Raw genomic sequence first — 21,185 nt, forward strand, 5'->3', positions numbered from 1 at the left:
TAATTAATTCAAACTAATAGCAGATAATGTAACAACCTTTTCCTTTAGCTGCCACAGGAGATACTTGGGAGCAGCAGGCTGGGAGGGGTTGCTGCATCAAGGTTCAGAGTTCAGCTGTGGCAGGCAGCCATAGATTAGAGCAGGGGTCCTCAAACTTTTTAACCAGGGGGCCGGCGTGCAGATGAAGTGGCAGGCAGTCATCTGCGGCTGCTTGGTTTCCCCCCCCAAACCCCTGGCGTGGGGGGGGCCGGGGGGGTCTGTAAATACCAGGGGCCGGATTGAGGACCCTGGGGGGCCGTATCTGGCCCGCGGGCCGTAGTTTGAGAATCCCTGGATTAGAGTCACCTTCAGACAACTTCAGAGGCTTTGTTTTGAACCCTGTCCTTTTTTTTTTTTTTTTGTCCCACTGCTTTTATTGAAGACTAGTCTGAAACTTCATAGCTCTGATATTTGGAAATGGTCTCTTCATTCCCAGCCTAAATTTATTCATGGCCAAATTATATTTGTTGTGGTTGTGCCTAGTCTGCCCACTAGCTCTTTTCCTTCTTACATCCCAGTTGATGTTATCTGCTTTTATTTACCTATTTGTCTGCTGACTGAAATTATGCATGGAAAAGAAGTTTCCCGTGCCCTAAGACAGGTTATTTTAACCTCTCTGAAGGAGCTAAGTAATTATTCTTGATCTGAGTGTGATCAAGTGCAGGACTTGTTGGATAACAGCATCATTTATTCATAAGGGAAGATTTATACCTTCAGTGTAAATACTGTTTTGAAATTGGTTTTATGAAGACCTATTAAAAGCGTTTATGATGTTTTCCGTGTAAGGCCCTAGGCAGAAAGAAGGGAGTAGGTGAGCTCAATTGAGGTGTGAAACTGCTTTAAAACAAAAAGAGGAGTGAATAACCGTTTAGATTATGATGAAATTGCCTGTGTTGCAGTGCATACAGCAATGCTCAGCGTAGAAAATACAGGAATCAGAAGGGGATGAGGGAAGGGGAGACAGATATTTTAAATGCTGACGTTTTTCAATTTTAATTATTATAGGTGTGAGAAAACATCATCCAACAATCTGTGTAGGCTTAGGAAAACATCATCTGCAAATCTGGTTTGGAAGGCTAAGGTTCCCTTGGTATCTTTGTATGACTAAAATCCCCGGTCTCTTCAATTAAATTATCATTTTAAGTGTGTTTAAGCTGTTAGTGCTTCTTAAAAAAGCAGCCTTCTTCCTCTCCTCCCTCCCCCTCCTGCCATCCCATCCACCCACTCATGCTGTTCTGGGCACGCTGTGCAGTACAAATGCTTCTGCTGTCACTCAGTAAAGCAGGCTGGGGAACTGATCTGACTGAAGAAATGAACTGGGTTTTAAATCGATTTTTTTTTCTCCCTGGCTCAGCTCTCTGGTGAAGCTCACCGCACACACACTTGTGTAGGTGTGGTGCAGTGAGCAGAGCGGGGACCTCTCGTCCCCGCCAAAGGTACCCATCTCCTTGGTGAGAGCGCATCACAGATTGCCCTGCCAATACTGTGCAGGACTGTTCATTACCAAGCAGGACTTAGTAATAACTGTGCAAAGACTTTTGGACAAAGAAAGAATGACAAGGTTTGTCTAAGGAGACAGCTAAAAAGGGCTTGATAATAACGCACAGAGCGTTTGAGCTACGGACAAATGTAGGCTGAAAACGTAAGAAAAGTATCAAGAGGCATTTCAGTGTGTTACAGATTTGCTAATGGTTAGAATTAATTAACTTCATTTGATTTTATAAAATAATTTTAATAGAAATATAGAGGAATAAGAAATATATTTTAATGAAACTAGTAGTTGCACAACAAAAGCTGCTATGAAATCCTCTGTACAGCCCTGTACCAAGGCCAAAAGAATGGGTCCGAATCATTGAATAAGAATGTTTAGAACTTAGATAACAGATTTGAGATTTTAGATATTAGTCAGTTAGAGATTTCTTTGTATTTGATTAGCCTTCTGTAGGTAGAAAGTGTATTGAGATGACAGAATACAGAATTAATGGGAACTGAGAGCAACCGAATGAAACAACTCGTAGTTACCTGCCAAGAAATCATGAACTTTAATAATTGATATGAATAAATTGTATGGAATAGGGGCAATAAGTTAAATGTAAATATATTTACTCAAAGAATGTAGGTATAGTAATTAGGTCATGTAACCATATAGTTTGAAAGAAATAATTAATGAAATAACTAATGAAAGAAGGAGTCTGTTTTCTCTTTCTCTAACTTTCTCTAACAAGGGGCCTGTTTATAAGTTCTCTAGAGGGAGTGACTAAAAGAAACAAGAAGAAGAAACAGATGGTCGACAAGGACATAAATTAGCTCAGACCAATAAGAACACTGCAAACTTGCAAGACCATCACATTCCAGGCAAAGGGTGAGAAGTACACCATGAGGAAGACCTACGGCCGTCCTCCCAAAGACCACTGCCCACGTCCCGGAGACCCCTGCCCACAATTCTTGGAAGAATTTGCGCAAGCGCAAAGGACTGATAAGCTAATTAACATACGAAGCGAGAGTATGTTAATGATTTTTGGGAAATACTATGTTTATGCATGAATACTTAATGAATATGTATGAATAAGTTCTATATAAGGTGTATGATTTTGAAGCCTGGTGTGCGTTGATCGTGAGGAGACTCACTCACGCACCCGGCCGTCAATAAATAAGTGTCAGCTTATCTACATCGCCTTGGTGTTGATAAGTTTTTCATTCTGAGATTTCAGTAACAAGTGGAACCAAAGAAAGGCATTGAAAAGCATTAGAAAGCCCCTTTTTTCGTGCAAGCTCTCATAGCCCTGGTACTGACTGCCACAGAGCTGCTGTTGGGTGGTACCAGGACGTTGAAAGGATGAGCCTTTTAATAGTAATAGTTATGAAAAGTAATGAAGAATTTGGGAAGGCTGCAAGCCTTCTCAACTCAATAAACAAAACAACCCATGGTTACTAGGGATAGGAGCGCTTTTCCCTAATCACCCACCTTCAGGTTTCCTGCACTTTAGCTTGGCACTGGGCCGGTGCTGTCAGAAATGGGATGTGGTTTCAGAGGGCTGCAGGGAGATGGTGTTCAAACTGCTGTGTGAGAAGCTCCCTCTACCGAGAAACCCAAAGTACGTTTGGTTGCCTCAAAGGACAAGCCTGCTGGGGAACTGGAGTGGGGCTTTCTGTGCGACACTGGGCAGGTTGTCACGTGCTGTTCTGGAAATGGGCCGGGTGGATCTTGAGCGCTTTCGTACATCGAGTAATTGAAGAAAAATGTCAAAATAGAGGGAAATACTGTGAGCTGTTTTATAGACTGATGATATCTGAACAACTGGCAGAATATTCCAGAGGGATGACACATACTTATGTATTAGCTCTGAAAGAAAAAAGTCGTTTTGTGACATAGCAAGATTTAAAGCCACCCCGGTTTGGGGACTGCTCTGTGCCTTTCTGAGGCAAAGCAGGTCTGTACCAGGCAGGAGAAGCACGGACCCCACTTAACACCTGATAGCTGTGTGCTGGGATTGGGGTACACTTCCAGGGAACGTGAGGAGGGGCAGCCAAACACTGCTAAATCCTTTTGATAGTGCAAACCTAAATGGAAAATAGCTGGTGTGACAGTCCTACCTGTCTGAAGAGCAGGGACTTAGGAACTGGAGTGGCTCCATGGGACCTTTCTCCACCTGGATGCACATTTGTGAGGCCCAGGAGATTTCAAAAGACAGCTGAGACATTTCTACTGATGGTTGATTCATCAAACCTGCATGCTGTACCTTAGAAAACCTCTTCAGAGGGTGTATGGCAAGAATGGGGTTTACATTGTGTTGCTCAGTTGCCTGGCTTCCAGCATTTAACAGTAGAATATCCATGACCCAGGACCCGCTTCTCAGGTTTCACAAATATTTCACATGAGGCAGTAGAGATGCATGACAACTTGAGGAGGAGGAGGGCAGAGGCTTAGTACAACAGCTAGCTGTAGCTGTGGTGGCCGTTGGAGAATTGATCAAAAAGGGACCATGGGATTAGAAACTGCCAGGTAGCTATCAGGGAAAATGAAACACCATCTGAGGGCTTAGACAAAGATCTTTAGGATGATTAGGTTATTTTAGGTGTAGGTGGACCAAATCTAATGTGGAAGGATTTGTTTAACATCTGTGATAGGAAGGGGTCTCCAGGTGGCTGTAGCCCAGCCTGCCTAGCCCACCTGGTCCTCAGGGTGATGTTACTCTTTCTTCCTTGCCTTGCGCTTGTCCTCTCAAGGCTGCAGTCACCCTGTTTGCACTGGGAATGGCTTCACCAAGAGAAGGAATAATTGGTGCTGCAAGGCAGGACAAGGAACCAAAGATCCCTGGGCTGTACCCTGTGTGCTTGCATACTGGTTGTGTTGTGTGGCTCCGGTCCCCCAGCAATGAGTTATTTTGTAGATGGCTGGTGGAACCCCAGTAACCATCTTGGGAGCAGATCTAGTGTGTGAACTGCAATCTGGAATATCAGCGATGGCAGAATGGGGTCCATCCTTCGATGGCCATACACTGCATCAGGAGGCAAGGTCAATGCGTTCACAGAGCTGCCGAAAAAAAATGACTGTGCTGTAGAACACGTGAGAGCTTTTGTGTATTCTCTCTGACACGTATTAAATCCAGCTTTACAACTGCCTGTGAAAAGACACACTGTCTGGGATTTATAAAAAGAATCACTTGTCAAAACAGAGAGCCAGGCTGGGAAAGGATTTCAGCCCTCCCTTCATTGACACTGGGGCCAGTGTCCTCAGCAGCAAAAACGAAACGGCTGTGGCAAGGTAGCAGGCGTGATGGGCTGGTTACTGAAGGACCTGGGGTTCCAGCACTGAAACTACAAACGGAGGGAGGCCGCAATCCTTGTGGGTGAGCACTGGGGAAGAGCAAGCTTGTGGGCAGCCATCAGTTGGCTTCATAGTCCTGCCTGGGCGTGGGGCTGCCTGAGCACGAGGAGGGGCACCATTTGGAGAGGGTGGTCCCCTGTCTCCTTCCATCGGTGACACCCTGGGGACATTGACTGTGCCGGGCATCGGAAAGGAGCTGCAGGCACCGAAAGGCAATAAAGGTATTATTCTGGACTCGTGGTATAAAAAACACCTGTTCCAGTGGCCTCCAAGATGCTCAGAGTGAACTTTGTGGTGAAGGCCATTACGAACCACATTTGGCTATGAGTGACTCCAGGGTACCCTTGCCCATCACTCACCTCTGGCCTCCTCTTGCCTGCAGTGGTGGCAAATGCTGTGGGAAAATGTGAAAAGCATTTGGGGCTAACAAGATGGTGAAGGCATGCCAGTGTCACCAGAGGAAAACACTGGAAGTTATTTTTCTGTACAGGCCACATTTTTCTCCCGTTTTCAGCTCCCAGCCAATCTGCATGTGTGTTTAGTCTCCCGGTACAAGATGCACTTGCGGGCCCTTTTCCTCCAAATAAAGCTAAGACTTTTGCTGCCTTGGCCATCGCCATTCTCTCCATCCGGTGCTGTCACTCTGTCACCTGTCTGCTTTCATTTATGTCAACGTTTTAAAAATTTCATGGGCCCACTCCCAGATGATGTAAACTGATAAAACTCCAGGCCACGCTCCAAAAACATCAGTGTAACTGTAGGATCTAGCCCTTTGGGTTTACTTACCTATGCCAAAGAAAAGTAGAAAAGCTGAAAGCAAAGTAAAAAAAGGAAAAGACCAGCTGGAAAAAGAAGTTTAAAATGTTGGTTATATAAGAGTTGTACAGCTATTACAGTTACGTAGCATATCCTTTTCATAAGTGAAGCAATTTCAGCCAGATAAGTTAATAATTAAGGATGACAAAAATATACCATTGTTCTAATAATAAGGAACTGTATTAGTCTTATTGAAGATAAATGGAGGCGTATTTAATATGGTTCAGTGCTATGCTGATAGACTACAAATGTCCCTTTTTCCCTGGAAAGCTCAGTATAAAATCAGGTCAAGAGCTGATTGCTGGTATCTATTAAGCCATTTTACTTCCCTCTGAGTTGGTCACCTCCTTTTGATGGCAGTTGTGCCTCAGTGGCAATCCACATCGGGAATTGACTCCCACATGTATGGAGCTGAGCAGAAGGAAGCTGAAAGCTTCGAGAAGAGGTTCCTGCCTCTTTCTATCAAGAGTGACAAGACATGTCCCCACGTGTGGATCATTGCATGGAGGTACAGAACAATTATCAGTCTGAGGACTGAATAAATAGACTGGTTCTCACCCCTGCAAATAAGTGATTGGCAAAGGTGTCTGCACAGGAAGGTGACGAGGGTTTGATTGCTCAGTCTCCTTTAATATGAGAGATTCCTGTAAAATTCAGTTTGGCAGACTCGATTATAGCAATACCTAGTAAAACGAGACAGCAATTTCAGTACCTCCTGACACAATCAAAAAACAATTTTTTTTGTACCTCTGGCAAGTGCAGAAATGTGATGGCTGCAAAACTACACTGATGGGGAGCAGTGGCCTTTCTACACCCACACACAGAAATTCTGTGACTCCCAGATTAGGTCTGAGAATGGATAAGCGCACAGATCCGGTCTCCAGCTCACGTTAAAACCTAGGCATGCTTCTCCAGCCTCGCATGCTGAGCTGGAGATTTAGACAACAGCTTTCTCTCTCCTTCTGCCCTCTCCATCCTTGGCGAGGCCCATTTTTTTTTTTTTTTTTACAAAACGCTTAAGAAAAGCATCAGGACATCAGCCAGCAATAAACCATTGTCATCCCAGAGCGGTTAATTACCATTATCTCTTTTATCAGCCAAGAGCCTGTAATCAGCTCTGAACTTTTATTGCACTGAGGTGTCCGTTCCCATCCAGACTAATGCAGATTATAGGGCTGGGATGAGCTCTCCCTCATGCTGGAAGTGGCACAGTGAATCACTGAGGGAGGAGAGTTTCACCCCTCTGCGAGGCAAGGAGTCGCCCGCCAACAAGAGTTGACAGTTTTCTGGCACAGGAGCATTGACACCACCAGCGAAGTGAAACTACACTCTTTCAAATAAGATGAGTAGCCAGACTAGCTCCTAGCTAAGGAAAGGACAGGATACGGTTTTGGGGAGAAAGATTAACTCTCTGGGTTCTGGATGATTTCACAGGGAAGTTGAGCAGGGAAACTTACATTCTCCATCAGGGTTGGAAGGTCTCTATCTCAGAGGTGCTACTTACGGGTGCTCTCTCTGATGTCCGGCCACAGTCTGAGGTGCTGATGGTGTCATCTTGATATGGGAGATAGAGACCTTTTTTTTTGGTCTGAAGGTAAGTAATTTAGGTTATGTCTTCCATCTGTTTCATCATGTGCGTAACATCTGTGACTCCTGTTTGCATCCTTCTCTTTCTCCCAGGCTGGCAGAGGGTCTGTTTTTCTCTGATATGTTGAGGGAAGAGATAGAAACAACCTGCTCCTGCACCTCCAGAGGAGAAATCACCCACTCCTGATCTTTCTTTCAGGAGTAACTCAGGAGGATATGTTGGGAGGGGAGTCTGCACAAAGCCTCAAACTGAGAGCTAACCAGGGTGCGAGCCAGATTCACTGTTGAGGGAGCTGCTGCACTGTCCCTGGCTTCACTGGAGACAAGTGTTGATATCCTCAGTCAGCCTGGCTCTGGTGCTTTTAATGCTATTACAGAGGAGTTGCTGCCCTTTATTTCCCAAACTCACCTCCTGTCGTTTTGTGCAGAATTTCAGAATTGTCTCCAGTTACCTAGAGACTTGGGTAAGAATACGTAACTGTTCCAGGTTAAAAGCAAGGCGAAGCGTGCAGGCAGAAATCACAGCTTTTCCTAGGTCAATAGATGACATTGCAGACAAGCTTTGAAGAAACCAGACCAGCTTTTGGGCACAGCAGTACAGCCAGAGCCCTGTCACAGCTGCTGGAAGGAAGAAAGTGACATTTGCTGTCTGAAATGGAGACCATGCTGTGTGAAAAAAGAGAACCGAGCTGAACCCACCTACCTCCAAGCTGGTGTGAGTAACACAGCACCTTTCCCACCACCTATAACCCTCAGACACCAGATGCTGCCCCAAATACTCTGAGCTGCAGAAGGGCTTTTGTGCTTGAAAGCGTGTTTTGATTTTTTCAGCTATGTATCCCTCGGCCTAATAAAAGGTGCTCCCTGTCCTTTCAGCCACACCTTGCCTATCTCCTCAGGCTGTCATGCTTTCAACAAAAGTTTTGCAAGGTTTGCTGCCAGTGTGATATCCCTCAGTGACCTCCCAGCGCAGCACACCGGTGTAAGCAAGTGCTTGTGGGCACTCTGATGCCAAGCCAGGCAAGTGACATAATGCAGGGGGCACTGGGAAAGGAAACCAGCTGCAGGGCATCGGGGACGGGGGGTGGGGGGGGGGACGGGGGGACGGGGACGGGGGGGGGGGGGGTGTTGGGCACCAAAGGCTTTCCTGTGGCTCCATGCATGGTGGCAACCAGAAGAGCTAGCTGGCTGCTCCATCCTTTTTTTAAAAATCATAATTAATGTCGCTTTTAAGCTTCTCTTCTACAGTTCTGTGCTGGGAAATTAAAAAAAAAAAAAAAAAAAAAAAAGCAGCCATTTCCTACTCCCTGGAGACCGCTGCAAATAGCGGAATGCAGCAGAGGCACAAAGACTGCTCGGGGTCTCGGGCATGTCAGGGTAGCTGTAGTTCATCCTGTGAGTTCGCTGGAAAGCGAATTTAGCCAGTTTTGTCTTTAATTGTGAGTGCTTGCTACTTTTTTGACCATCAGCATCTGCAATCGAGGATACACGGGAGCTTCAGATACGCAGTGTGCGGAGTAAAGCTAACTGCTGCCGTGTTTCAGCAGCCAGGGCAGATCTTTGATAGCTCTCTCTGCTCAGGTGTGACAGATGCGCTCACAACCAGGATCAGGCTTGACTGAGGAGCCTCCAGGGCTGAAAATCGATGTTTCTTCACCGCAAGCCAAATGGCAGCTCATGCTCTAGCAGAGCCGCAACATCTGCAGCATGTAAAACATGCTAGGTGGTGGGTTACACACGTGTTAGCGCAACGGTTGTGCCTCTTCCCGGAGAAAGAAGCTCACATCTGAAACACTCAGAGCACATGGGGCCTCCCTAAGGCAAAAATCTCCAGGAGCTCTAGAAAAGTTTTGCCTGACTAAAGACTGCGCAGAGATATCAGGATTTAACTCTTTCCTTCCCCACCCCTTTTTAGGCGATTTTGAAATTCTTTGCAGATTTTAGTGGAAAGCTCCTAGGAAGCTCTTACTGTCCCCATTTGCAACACAGAAATTTCCCTTGCAGGAACCCCACAGTTTTATCATGCCCATTTATCTACACAACAGCCTCAACAGGAGGTGGCACATCAGCCTGGTGCTCCTGCACTGACACAAGTCCCACATGAAGAGCAGAAAGAATCTGAGATCATTGCTCATCCATGAAGTGCTCTGTGGGTGAAGGTGTCAGTAATTCTCCCTTGTCAGGGCTTCCCACCACAGCTGCGTTCCTCAGCATGGTGCAGCTTTTCAAACTGCTGGTTAGGACACTGTTACGGTCAGGTTAGGACACATATAAGCTTTAAAACTCTCAGAGGTTTTGGATCCAGAGGGTTGCTAGATGATGGACATAGTGCAGAAACCACTGATACTGAAGAAGTTATTGCGCTGAAAGTAGTTTATACGCTTCTTGTTCTTCTGTTATGATTCAAATCCAGTAAAAGCCATTGGAACTAAATAATAAGATATACTATGTACAAAATGGGCTTCTGGAGTCAGTGAGGTATCCGGGCAAAAACCTAGTTGTCCACAGAAAGAGTACTACTTGGCGAACCTGGCCAAAACAAGCAAACACCACTTTGCAGTCATGGGGATGATCAACTTCCACACCCAAATGCTAGGCTTTTCCTGCTGGAGAGCGAGAATGAGGAGTTCCAAACCCTCCAGCTGCCCATACAGCAGAACCACCACAGAGAGATCTATGGCCAGCTGCAGGTTCAACCCCAAATAATCCTAAGGGCACTGGTGAACATTGCATAATTTGAAGATGTAGGACAAATATCTTCAATGTCTAGATTTACTGCCTGGATTAGGTAGGAGTGCCTGAGCCAGTATATCAACCCATGCAACTAATTAGACATTTTAAGAAGTTGTAAATTAAAGCAAAGGTAAAGAGCAGGAAGTTTCTCCCTTGCTTTAGGTGTGCCGGGTGCAGGAACTTCCCATCTGCACATCCTCATGGCTGCGTGCTGCAGCCCCTTATCAGCTGTGCCCCACGGCCTGTGCTAAGGGAGAGCACGAGGTGTGCCAGCCCCTTGGGAATGGCTTCCCTATGGATCCAGGCAACGTGGGCACCTTATGCCTGCAGAGACACGTCCCCTAAAGCCTCATCGGTGGCTCTTTAGTGGCTCTGTTATGGACAGCAGCACCCTGGAGGCAGCTGGGCACAGGGAGAGTGGCCCAGGCACCAAATCACCGACGGAGACCTATGACCTGGCCCAGGGTGTTGATGCTCCCGTCCCAGCTATGAGGGCCCTGGTGGGGAGCCTGGGCTCCTCTTCTCTGGATTTGGTGCCCTGGTGCCCCCGAATTCCCTCTTGACTTGGTGCTCTGGTATCAACCACCTTGTCGTGATGGGGTAGAAAGTGCATGCGTGTGCCCACACACACGTGTGCACACGAAGGTACTGAAAAAGCTAACTTAGCCTAGCCTGATTATACAGCGAAATACACCGTTTTACATGTGATTTGCTGCAGCAGCAAAATGTGGTGAATGGTGAATCAAAAAGCAGCACTTTTCCGTGCCGGCAGCGTTGATCAGGCACAGCATACTTACCTGGGGGAGGCAATTACTGGAACAATCTCTCTCTGTTCCTCCTTTGTTCCTGTTTGTGCAGGGGCTGTAACTGTCTTTTACATCTTCTTGTTTTCTCCACTGCGGTTTCAGCATGCATGGGGTGTTTTACATATTTTGCACAGATATTCTGTCTTTATTCTGGAGAAGTCCTTTGTCTGTGCCCCATGATGTGCCGCAGCACCTTGTCTACCAGCAGGAAAGCTCTCGGAGAGCAAAAATGTGGTTTGGCCAAGGTGCTGCTAAGGTGACAGAGGTGCTGGCACCACGCAGCGCTTATAGCCTCTACCTTGTTGTGGAATATTTGTTGTTGGTTTGTGGCTGCCTGTAGGCCAGCTCTCTGGGGAAGACAGAAGGTCGCAGATGGTTATGGGGCTGGAGGACTGAAGGGCCAGAGCGACGTGTTGGCACAGAGCCACCTCACTCTCTGCAGCCCTGTGCTTGGAAGAGCACGCAGGACCATGCGCTCACGCTGCCTTGAAGTGCTTCAGAAGTCATTTGACAATCAGATTTCCCTTAAATATAATATCTGAACAGGTAATGAGCAGAAGATGTCTCATTGTCCTTTAACAGTGGATCCGGTGATTCACAGCACCCGCGTCACTCGTGGGTGGTAACGTGAGTGCCCAGCAGTAGTGTGTCTGCGACAGCCCACCCAGATGTGCACTCCTGGGATCCCTGGGACCAAACTCTGTCCTGCCAAGGAGTGAGTACCACAGTGTTTGGAGGACACCTGGGATTCGTTGTCAGGGATTACGCCCTGGGGTTCAAGGACCTTGCTGCATCCCAGCCCAGGGGTGAGGCCACGTCTGAGATGCTGCTGGTAAGCCCCATGCTCCTCTGTGATGGAGGCCCAACCTGCTACAGGGCCAGCCCCGTGTGAACCAGCCCGCCTTGTGCCTCAGTTTACCATCTGCAAAACTCCCCAGTGTCTGCAGGTAAAAGGGGCTGCACACCCACACGTTTTCAGCGAGGCTGAGTGGCTAATAAACATATAGGAAGCAGATATGAATTCCACAGCAGGGCTTTGCACCAGTCCCTGCAGCCTGTGCAGATAAACCCTGAGCTGTTTTTGAGCCAGCAAGGTGAGGAGCTGCAGGCAGCACAGGAACAGCAGACCCGGGTTCGGCTACGGTGCAGGTGTACCCACAGAAACAGCTTTGTCTGTCAGGGATGCTCAGCTGTAGCTCAAGAGCAAACGCGATGGATCCATCGCACGAGCACAGCGTGGCATGGCGGCTGTACATCAAACCTACCTCCATCTCTGTGGTGAGGAAGTGTGCCTGAGCCAGGTGCCAGTCGCACAGGCCATCCTGAGCCTCAGATCAGAGCATCCTCGTCTTGCTTAATATCCAGGTGTCCTCGTGGGCGCCGTGGGGTCAAAGTGTCCAGTTGGAACAGGGAAAAGGGGTGATACTGGCATTTAACAGAGGTGAGAACTGAAGCAGCCACAAAGCAAGCCCGTGGCAGAGATCCCCCGTGCTGCGGTGTGGGTGGCCCCCCCATAGGACAGTGGTGTGTCCCCCATAGAACAGCGGTGTCCCACCCGTGGGGCAGCAGCATCCGCAGGGCCGCGGTGTCCCAGGCACGGGGCACCACGTGTGGGCTCTGCAGCTCAAAGCTCTCTCCAGGCCCCTGGTCCGCCTGTTCCTTGGCTCCTACACCCAGGGGTGACCGAGCTCTGTGCCCCCCATCCCGTCGGGGCACGGGCAGCGCCACTGCGGCTGAACTCACCCAGCACCACTCGAACCAACACAGGCGGGTCACATCCAGCCCCACCGGCCTTCCCTGCCCAGCACCGGCCCCGCCGGTCTGCCCCGGCAGCTCAGCTCCTCCAAGCAGCGCGCAGGAGGCAGTGCCTGCGGGGGGTCGCCGCTGCCTTGGCTTTCCCTTTTTTTAAATTTTTTTTTTTTTTTTTTTTTTTTTGGTCACACCCCCACCCCAGGGCTGCGGTCCCGGGAGCGCTGCGCCCCGACGCGACGGGACGGGAGGGGAGGGGACGGGACGGGAGGGACGGGACGGGACGGGACGGGACGGGATGGACGGGACGGGAGGGGAGAGGAGGTGAGGGGACGGGTCGGGACGGGACGGGACGGGAGGGACGGGAGGGGACGGGACGGGACGGGACGGGATGGACGGGACGGGAGGGGAGAGGAGGTGAGGGGACGGGTCGGGACGGGACGGGACGGGAGGGACGGGACGGGACGGGATGGACGGGACGGGAGGGGAGAGGAGGTGAGGGGACGGGTCGGGACGGGACGGGACGGGAGGGGATGGACGGGACGGGACGGGATGGACAGGACGGGACGGGACGGGATGGACGGGACGGGAGGGAATGGACGGGACGGGACGGGACGGGACGGGACGGGACGGGACGGGACGGGACGGGAGCGGAGCAGCGCTGCGCGGAGCCGGGAGCTGGCGGAGCCGCCCCCCGCCGTGCCGTGCCGTGCCGTGCCGTGCCGTGCCGTGCCGTGCCGTGCCGTGCCGTGCCGGGGGAGCGCTGGGGCCCTGCCCGCCCCGTCGCCGCCGCCCGCCCCCGGCCCCGCCCGCCCCGCCCGCCCCGCGGGACGGGCTCCGCGGAGCCGCCGCTCGGCCGGAGCGGGGCTGGCGGCGGCGGGTGAGTACGGCGGCGGGGCCGGGGGCCGAAGGGGGCACGGGCACCCCTCCGGCTTGTCGCTTTGCCAGAGAGGTGGCCGGGGGCACCGACCGCGGCGGGGACGGGTGTCCCGGGGCTGCCACCGGGCGACGGGCGCTTCAACAGAGGGGACGGCGGGTGCAGGCGTCGCGGCCGTCGGGGCGGCCGGAGCGGCGGCTGAGCCCTGCTGGGGGCACGGGGCCTGGGAGCTGGGGGGCTGCAGGGCTCCACGAGGGCTCCCCTCCATCCCCACCTGCCTCTGGGGGGCTGCCGCACAGGTGCTTCTCGGGCGCTCTACGAAAGCGTCGTTACTGCTGTGGTTTGGATGGGCACCAACCCCCTGACTACTACTGATGATAACAATAATCATCCTTATAACAGCAAATTCAGATAAAGGCAGGGAGCAATCTGCCTAATGACACGCCTGCACTTCAGCACGTCTCTCCCCGGCGTTTCTCTTGGCACGTCTGTGCGTGGTTAAAGGTCTCCAGCCCATGTGGTGTGGAAGGACAGGCTGCCGGCGTTGTGGAGGGACGGGGTGTGGAGGTGGCTTTCTGGGTGATGGCGGTGGGAGAGATTCAAAACTCTTTTCGATTCTTGTGTTGCTCGATAAGAGTGGTTTTCTGAGTAATGCTTGGTAGACCCTATGAATCACCATCTGCATAACTTTATATGGGGGATGCTATTCTCAGCATCTTACTGGAACTATGTAAACTATTAACATTCGTATCTGCTTGTACATGAAATGTGCAAATCTGTTTCCCTGGGAAGGCTATTTCAGAGCAGGTCAGAGGAGGAGACGGGGCAGAACAAAATGTCAGGGTGGCTCGGTGAGTGGAGATGGGTGTTTGGGAGCTGGCAATTGCCATCTTCAGAGGGGAAGCCCCTCCATGGAAACCTGGGCTGGAAATGCTCACCGGGAGACCTGACGTGCGGGATGCTGAGTGCCCTGGGAGCGGAGCCAGGGGCAGGCTTGGGGAGCGGGCACTTGGGTCCTGCCCTGGCCTCACACCTTGCTTCCTGCCCCTGCTCCTTCAGCCTCTTCTTCCAGCAGTTGGTGGGGCTGAGAAAAACATTGTGAGTCTTTTAAAGAGGCTCGGGAGAGCTGTGCCAGCCAGAGAGGGGATTTGGCAAGGGGACGGTGCAATGGCAGCGTCACCCAGCGCGGAGGAGCCACCCCCGCACACGCGCTGTGGGAGCACGTGCCGGGTAGGCTGGAGGAGCGTTTTGCGTTGCTCCTCGCGCTGCACTGGTTTTGTCAAGAGAGAAGAGTTTATTCTCTTGAGCTGTCAATCCATCACCTCCCAAAGGCTCTCCGCCTTCCCTCCATGCCTGCCTCCCCCTCACTGCTACCCCTCCCAGATGTGTGCAGCACCAGGGGCTGCAAAAATCCCTGTGCCCAAGCAGGGGAATCGCAGCATCTCCCAAACCTCACCAGGGGAATCACAGCATTTCCCAAACCCAGCTAGGCTGACCCCAAAATGAGAAGAGTGTTGATGGCAGGAGCTGAACATTTCAACTCTTGGTGCTGTTTCAATCCAGGCTTTCGGTTTGGAGTGACCCATTGGATTGAGAGCTTTGCTGTAGGGTTTTTTGGTTGTGGGTCTTTTTTCCAAATAATGTTGGCTGAAAATTTTCCAGGAAAATGCAATGCTCTCAAAAGGAGCTGGATTCACAGGTCAATAGGGTCCTTGCGCTCTCCTGAACATTCACTGCTGCAAGGCAGCATGAGCCCAGCTTGTTTGCTACGTCCTGCTTGTGTTCAGTGGTGAGTTAGAGGATGCTGATCCCTAAGAGCATATCGTAGCATCTCTAACCAGTCCCTAACAGTCCCTTCTCTGTCTCAGCTCAGCCAAGCCCCTGCCATTCAGGGGGGTAGCATCTAAACATGTCCCGTTGTCATGTCCCATTGCCGTGGAGGGAAGCTCTGCCTCCTCTCAGCCCAGGAACGCCACCTCCTTCCCGGTGGGTGACTGCACTGCTGCTGGGGATCCCTGGCCATCACCAGCCCGGGCAGCAATTTGGGCTTGTGACCACAAGACGAGAACTGGAGTGTGTTGTTGGGGCTCCCGGTCCAGCAGCCTTGCCACAGGTTTCCTAAAGCTCACTTCTCATCGGATTCCTTCATTAAATGTAGATTAGATCAGATGGCATTTCTTTCACTACAAAGTAATTTGGGTTTCCATGTAGTGGGCCCATCTGATAAATAATGGCTTGAAATAATGTAATCGCACCCGCCATTGATCCCACTGAGTCTGTGCTGGACTTCTGCTCCCTGCCTAGGCTCTTCCAGAGCCTCCCTTGGCTCGGCTCTTCCAGATCACAGGGTACAATTTAAGTCCCTGCTGTAGAAGGCAAGCTGTGCCTGGAGGAATGGAGACTAAAGCCATCAGATCATTTTTACTGACCTATGGGCAAAGTGGTGAAGGTAGAGGTGGGGGCTGAGTGCGGATTATCCAGCTTTCTATCCACCTCTGAGCTTGAGTCCCATCTCCGTCCTGGCTGTTCCCCAGTGTGCAGGCTCTCTGCCGGCACTGCCACCACGAGAAGCCCTCACAGAGGAGTCACCCAGGACTGAATCTGTAAGAGGGTGCTAGTGCTTAACTCTCACATGGTCCAAAGCTTTTTGTCCATCAAAAAGTGGGAGCTGAACCTGCATCTTCTTGCTGGGCATGAGCAGGGCCAGAGAGGACGTGGTGGGACCTCTCTGCCTCCCTGGTTGTTTCGTTAGTTGGGGCCTGGGGATCCCCAAGCCCAGGGAGCAGATGCTTGCTCTTTGCTGGAGAAAGTGAGGGGGAGTGAGAGCCCCACAGAGGCCAGAAACCAGCTCCCCCTCTCCAAATTTTCCTTCACCAGGGGAGGACAGTTGCTCTCAGCACATGACATTTAGCTGAGAGGTGCCACCAAGCAGGAACGTGTGGCACTGCCTCATCTCCTTGGTTGCCCAACCAACCCCAGACCACCCTGGTAGGGACGGTGAAGGTGGTGGTAGCACCTGCAGGATCAGTCGCCCCGGGGAGGTGAGGAAGTGTGCACTGGAGCTGACCCAGGGATGCAAGATTTTGTGTGCCAAAGCTCATTTTGGGTGAAGATTGAGCAGGCTCCTCCAGCGTCAGGATATTTACCCCACCTTCAGAATAACCTGAAGCCCCTCTCTGCTTCTGGAGTGTCTCAAAATGGGACGTCACAGCTGGGTCAGTAAGAGCCTCGTAGATCTCAGTGGTCTGCTGCCTCAGCCGCCCCTTACCAGCATAGCAGAAACACCCCCCTCAGCAGTAGGTCATACCCTCTCCGAGGGTTTAGCTTGCATCCCAGCACATTCCTGACTTTGAACGGAGATACAGGTGGATTTCTGCTGCCATCCTTGCCCTGAGCTTGGTGGCCGCAGGGAGTGCAGCTGTTGCAGGCTCCAGCAGTGACGGCTGAGCTCACTGGGGTCACCGCTCACTCAGTGCCTGAGGAGCCATCCCTAGGTGAGGTTCTCTGGGTTGCCAGCATCTGAGGGGTTTTCCCCCCCCCCCCCCCCGAAATAGCAGCTCTGTGACTTTCAGAGGTGGTACTTGGCTCTTTTCCCTGAGAAAGCAAGAGGCAGTGCAGCCCCAATTCCCCTGGGCTGCTGGCTTTCGAGCAGTGGTGCCAGCCACCCACTGTCACCATGGGACTGATTTAACTCCAGTTTCAGAGGAGAAAACATGTGTGCTGATAATTTGGAAGCGATGACATCTTAAATTAATGTCCTTCTCCCTAACCTCTTCCATAAGCCTTGCTTTGATCAGAAACCCAGCTGGCATTCCTCCGAGCTGGGGAAGCAGTCTGGAATAAAACCCGAAGACAAGAGCTATGCAAATCCCCGGAGCCGCCTCCATAGCTCCCCTGGCTGGGGTTTCCATCCTGCTTCCGTTGTTTCTTGAAAATGAGGATGTTTTTATGAGGCTGTTGGGAAATGTATGGGTCCAAACTGGCAGCTGACTTTGCTGTGCTGAAGGGCTTTCATCTGAGATGGTGGAAGTGCCCCTTCTGATAGTCAATAATAAGGCGCTAAAGATTGTGCAATCCCCAGAGAGGTCCTCGCTCAGTAGTTTTCTCCTCTGGCGGCTCTTCCATGACCTTGTCCTGCTCAAACCCTTTCTTGTCTTGCAGGACGTGGGCTCTCTCATGCCTTGTCTCGCTCTTCTCCCCCCCTAAAACCTCCCTCCGAAGGATGGCAGCTGCATCTTTCCGCTACGGCATGACCATCACCGGGGCCGTGCTGCTGGTGACGGGGACACTGTGCTTTGCCTGGTGGAGCGACGGGGAGGTGGGCTCCCCGTCTGGCAGCGGGGCTCGCCTCCTGCCTCCCCGAGAAGCTGAGGCTGTTCCCAGCTCCTCCTCCAGTGCCCTGCTCCGCTCCGTCAGCTTCTTCTGCTGCGGCATCGGTGGCATCCTCCTCCTCTTCGGGCTCCTCTGGTCCGTGAAGGCCAATGCCAGGGTGGTCTCCCGCCGCTACCAGTACCATTTCCCCAGGGACCTGCAGTACTTCACCGCGGAGCCTCTGGAGAAGTGGAACTGCAGGTGGGTGCCACATCTCTGTGCGGTGCTTGGGTAGGAAGAAGTCGAGGGTGGCTTTGAGCGCTCCGGCACGGCTGCGTACATAAGCCTGTTCTCAGGCTTGCTCGCTGGCAAGCTGGGATGAGCAGTAACGCTGCTGCACTGCCGGCTGTTGCTCAGACCCTGTCCTGCGCTCTCCTCCTGCTCCTGGAGCAGATGCTCTTGCTCATTAGTGTCAACCCTTGCCCAAGCCCCTGCGCCCCCCTCCCCGCAGGCACCCTCCGTGCCCGCCACACTGGCTGCTCCCACGGCCAGCTCAGTGGCACATGGCTGTCCTTGCCCTGTGGGGCTGTCACCAGGCCAAGGCAGACATCTCCTTAGCAGAGCCACTGAGCAGAAGACCACATTGGTTTTCTGGCAGAAGGTCTGGATTTGGAGGGAGGGGTGGTGTCATCTAGACCTCCAGCTGCTGAAGCTTTCCCGGTGCCGCAGCTCTGCAGTGCTCTGTGAGGATGAGGGGGTTTATGCTGTCTTTACTGGAAGAAAAATCCATGTTAAAAGGGAGTTAAATGGAACAAAGGAAAATAATCCTCGGATTGGCATTGAGATGGGAGTGTAGGCAGGGTATCCTGCGAAGCCTTTTTTGGGGTGTGGAAAGACCCCTCGGCTCACCCTGAACACCACTGCTGCTTGTTGGGTCCCAGACTCTTCCTGTGTAAGCCAGAGATTTATTCCCCCTTCTTAATTTAAAAGACTCTTGATCAAAAGGGTTTTTTTTTTCCAGAGACTGCTGTGGAAGTCGAGCCAGCCAGCCCTTCCCAGTGCTGTTTTATGGGGTCACAGCAAAGATCTTGGCTCCAGCATAAATCAGGCTCTGGGGAAAAGCAGCATTAAAAGAAACTCTTCAGAACATAAAACCGTAAAAATTCAGTTAGGCGGGAGGCACATTCCTCGTCCTCTGGGGGTTTTGGTGCCCATCTGAATATCTGGGGGTGAGATCGTGAGCCTGTCTGAGTAGTCTGGGGGGGTTTCCTCCTGCCATGCAGGGCTTTGCTGTGTCCCAGCAGGGAATGTCCCTTTCCTTGAGGTCCCAGATCCCACACCGGACGGGAAGGCAGTGTCCTGGCACTGCTGGTGCTACTGCAGCTCCTGCAGCCCCAGCTGTGCTGGCATTCATGCAGCAAAGCATCCTGAGCTGGGAGAAATGCCCCGCTCCACATTCCAAGGCAGCATGCCTTGGCAAGCTGAGGCTGTTTGGCAAAAGCCACGGCACAGATACCCAGGGCGGTAGGTCTGGGACAGGGGGCTGCCAAGTTCAGGATGGGGGCATCCCTGCGGAGCACTGCAGCTTTCCCTTTGGACCAGCTGTGCCCCTCTGATGCCCGCAGACTCCCCGAGTGTGCTGCACTGGGTTTTCATCTGCAAAAACAAGCAGAGATGGGTTGCTTTCAAAGCCCTCCTGGCTTTGGGGCTGCACCGTGTTGCAGGGTTCTGAGCGGGGCCAGGCGCAGGGCAAAGGTTGGGCAGCGGTTTTCCCTGTACACAAGCCACGTTTGCTGAGCAAAGCGCTGCTGGAACCGGCACCAGGCTGGGCCGGTGCATGGAGGGCTCCGGCGGGCGTGAGGGTGAGGTGTGACTGCATTGAACCGGGATGCCTGGCTCTTGCCTGGCTGCTCGTGCCCAACTGGTTGCTCAGCTTCTGGCAGCGCCTGTGCTGCAGGGGGTGAGCTGGCGGTCAGGTAGATGATGAGGATGCTCTTCTGCCCGTGGGAAGCCTTTTTTGGGGTGTGGAAAGACCCCAAATGCAGAATGCAGGTGCAGAATGGGGGGCAGATGTCTCAAGAGCCAGCACCTCTGCTGCTCTGCAGTATTTTGCACCTGCAGCTGTAGCCCTTAACACCGGCGGCGGCAGCTCTTCGAGGCTGCCTTACCAGGCTGTCCTGCCTCTCCTTGGGCGAGGGGTTAATAAACTCAGTGGGAACTGGGCGGTGTTGCCTTGTCACAAGGTCTGATGGACCGTGCCCTTCCTCCTGCATGGCTCCCCACCCTCCTGGTGCTGGGAAGCAGCTGACATGGTTTTCCCTTGACCCTGGGCACGCGAAACCTGCCTGCGTGCTGTCCCCAGCATACATGTGTCTATCATGCTTAGGGATGCTCCAGCCAATGGGGTTGATGGGGTGCTGGGATTCTGCAGTTGATGGGTGCTGGGATGCTCCAGTTGGTCAGGTGCTGGGATGCTCTCGTTGACAAGGGCTAGGGTGCCCCAGTTGATGGGTGCTGGGATGCTCCAGTTGGTTGGGTGCTGGGATGCTCTTGTTGACAAGGGCTGGGGTGCTCCACTTGTTGTGTGCTGGGATGCTCCAGTTGACAGAGTGCGCTGCTGGGTTTCTTTGTCTTCCCTCGCAGCACCTGGGATGCCAGTGCCATCCCCACCTACGAAGAAGCCCTGACCTGCAGACCTGCCCATGGTGCCCCAGCCTATGTCCAGCCCCCGCAGAGGAAGGAGGAGTTCACGCCGCCCCTGTACCGCTACCTGGAGGAGGATGAGAGCTGGCAGGGCAGCCGCCGGCGCAGCTGCTCCGACAGCGCCTTGTTCCGCCCCAGCCCATCCTGGCTGGAGACCCAGCACCCCGGGGAGCCGCAGGCAACGCCTCCCCCCAGCTATGAAAACATCAGTGTCCGGGGCGTCTGAGCTGGCGGCACCATGGGGCTGGGACTCTGGGGGTGGCTGCCCAGTCCCTCGGCTTTAAACTGAGCCACTTCCTTTGCAGGGGCGAGAGGAGGGTGGGTGAGAAGGGGCGAGGGTCTGTCTGGATTTCCAAGCGATCGTTCCGGGGTTGTTGGGATTGCGGGTCCTGTGGGCAATGTGTTTGGAAGGTGGGGGTAACTGGCATTTGTATTTTTAATAAAACCACTGCTGGTTGCAGATGCTTTGCATTCCCTGCGCTGACCCACCCTGGGGAGCCCATACCAGGCCAGGGGCTGCCCACTCAAAGCAAGAGCTGTATAATAAAAGCTGCAGCGAAGAAAGAGGAGTCTGGCCAGAGAAAAAACCAGCTCCGTGCCACCCCGTTCTCTCCTCTGCCTTTTCAATGCTCCTTCCAGCCACATCTCCATCCCTTCCACCTTGCTTTCTGCGCAAACTGCCTTCCCACGCTTCACTTCATTTGCTTTAGAGATGTTCAGTGGCTCGTGCGTGCGT

The 21,185-nt window shown here is 52.3% G+C and overlaps 1 protein-coding gene across 1 annotated transcript; it reads left to right on the top strand.

Annotated features, from left to right (window-relative positions):
- The first annotated feature begins 13,348 nt into the window (after nucleotides 1-13,348).
- TMEM61 (transmembrane protein 61) lies at nucleotides 13,349-20,934 on the top strand. Its single transcript, XM_055815803.1, has 3 exons — nucleotides 13,349-13,438; nucleotides 17,597-18,007; nucleotides 20,390-20,934. The coding sequence occupies exons 2-3, from the start codon at nucleotides 17,658-17,660 to the stop codon at nucleotides 20,673-20,675; spliced, it is 636 nt and encodes a 211-aa protein (XP_055671778.1). The 5' UTR covers nucleotides 13,349-13,438; nucleotides 17,597-17,657; the 3' UTR covers nucleotides 20,676-20,934.
- The last annotated feature ends 251 nt before the right edge of the window (nucleotides 20,935-21,185 follow it).

Source organism: Falco peregrinus, chromosome 10 (assembly GCF_023634155.1).
Source record: "Falco peregrinus isolate bFalPer1 chromosome 10, bFalPer1.pri, whole genome shotgun sequence".
Taxonomy (NCBI): Eukaryota; Metazoa; Chordata; class Aves; order Falconiformes; family Falconidae; genus Falco; species Falco peregrinus.

Coding starts and splice junctions, on each gene's coding strand:
- TMEM61 (XM_055815803.1), top strand. CDS start 17,658: ATGGCAGCTGCATCTTTCCGCTACGGCATGACCATCACCGGGGCCGTG. Junction 18,008..20,389: donor CTGGAGAAGTGGAACTGCAG/GTGGGTGCCACA, acceptor CTTCCCTCGCAG/CACCTGGGATGCCAGTGCCA.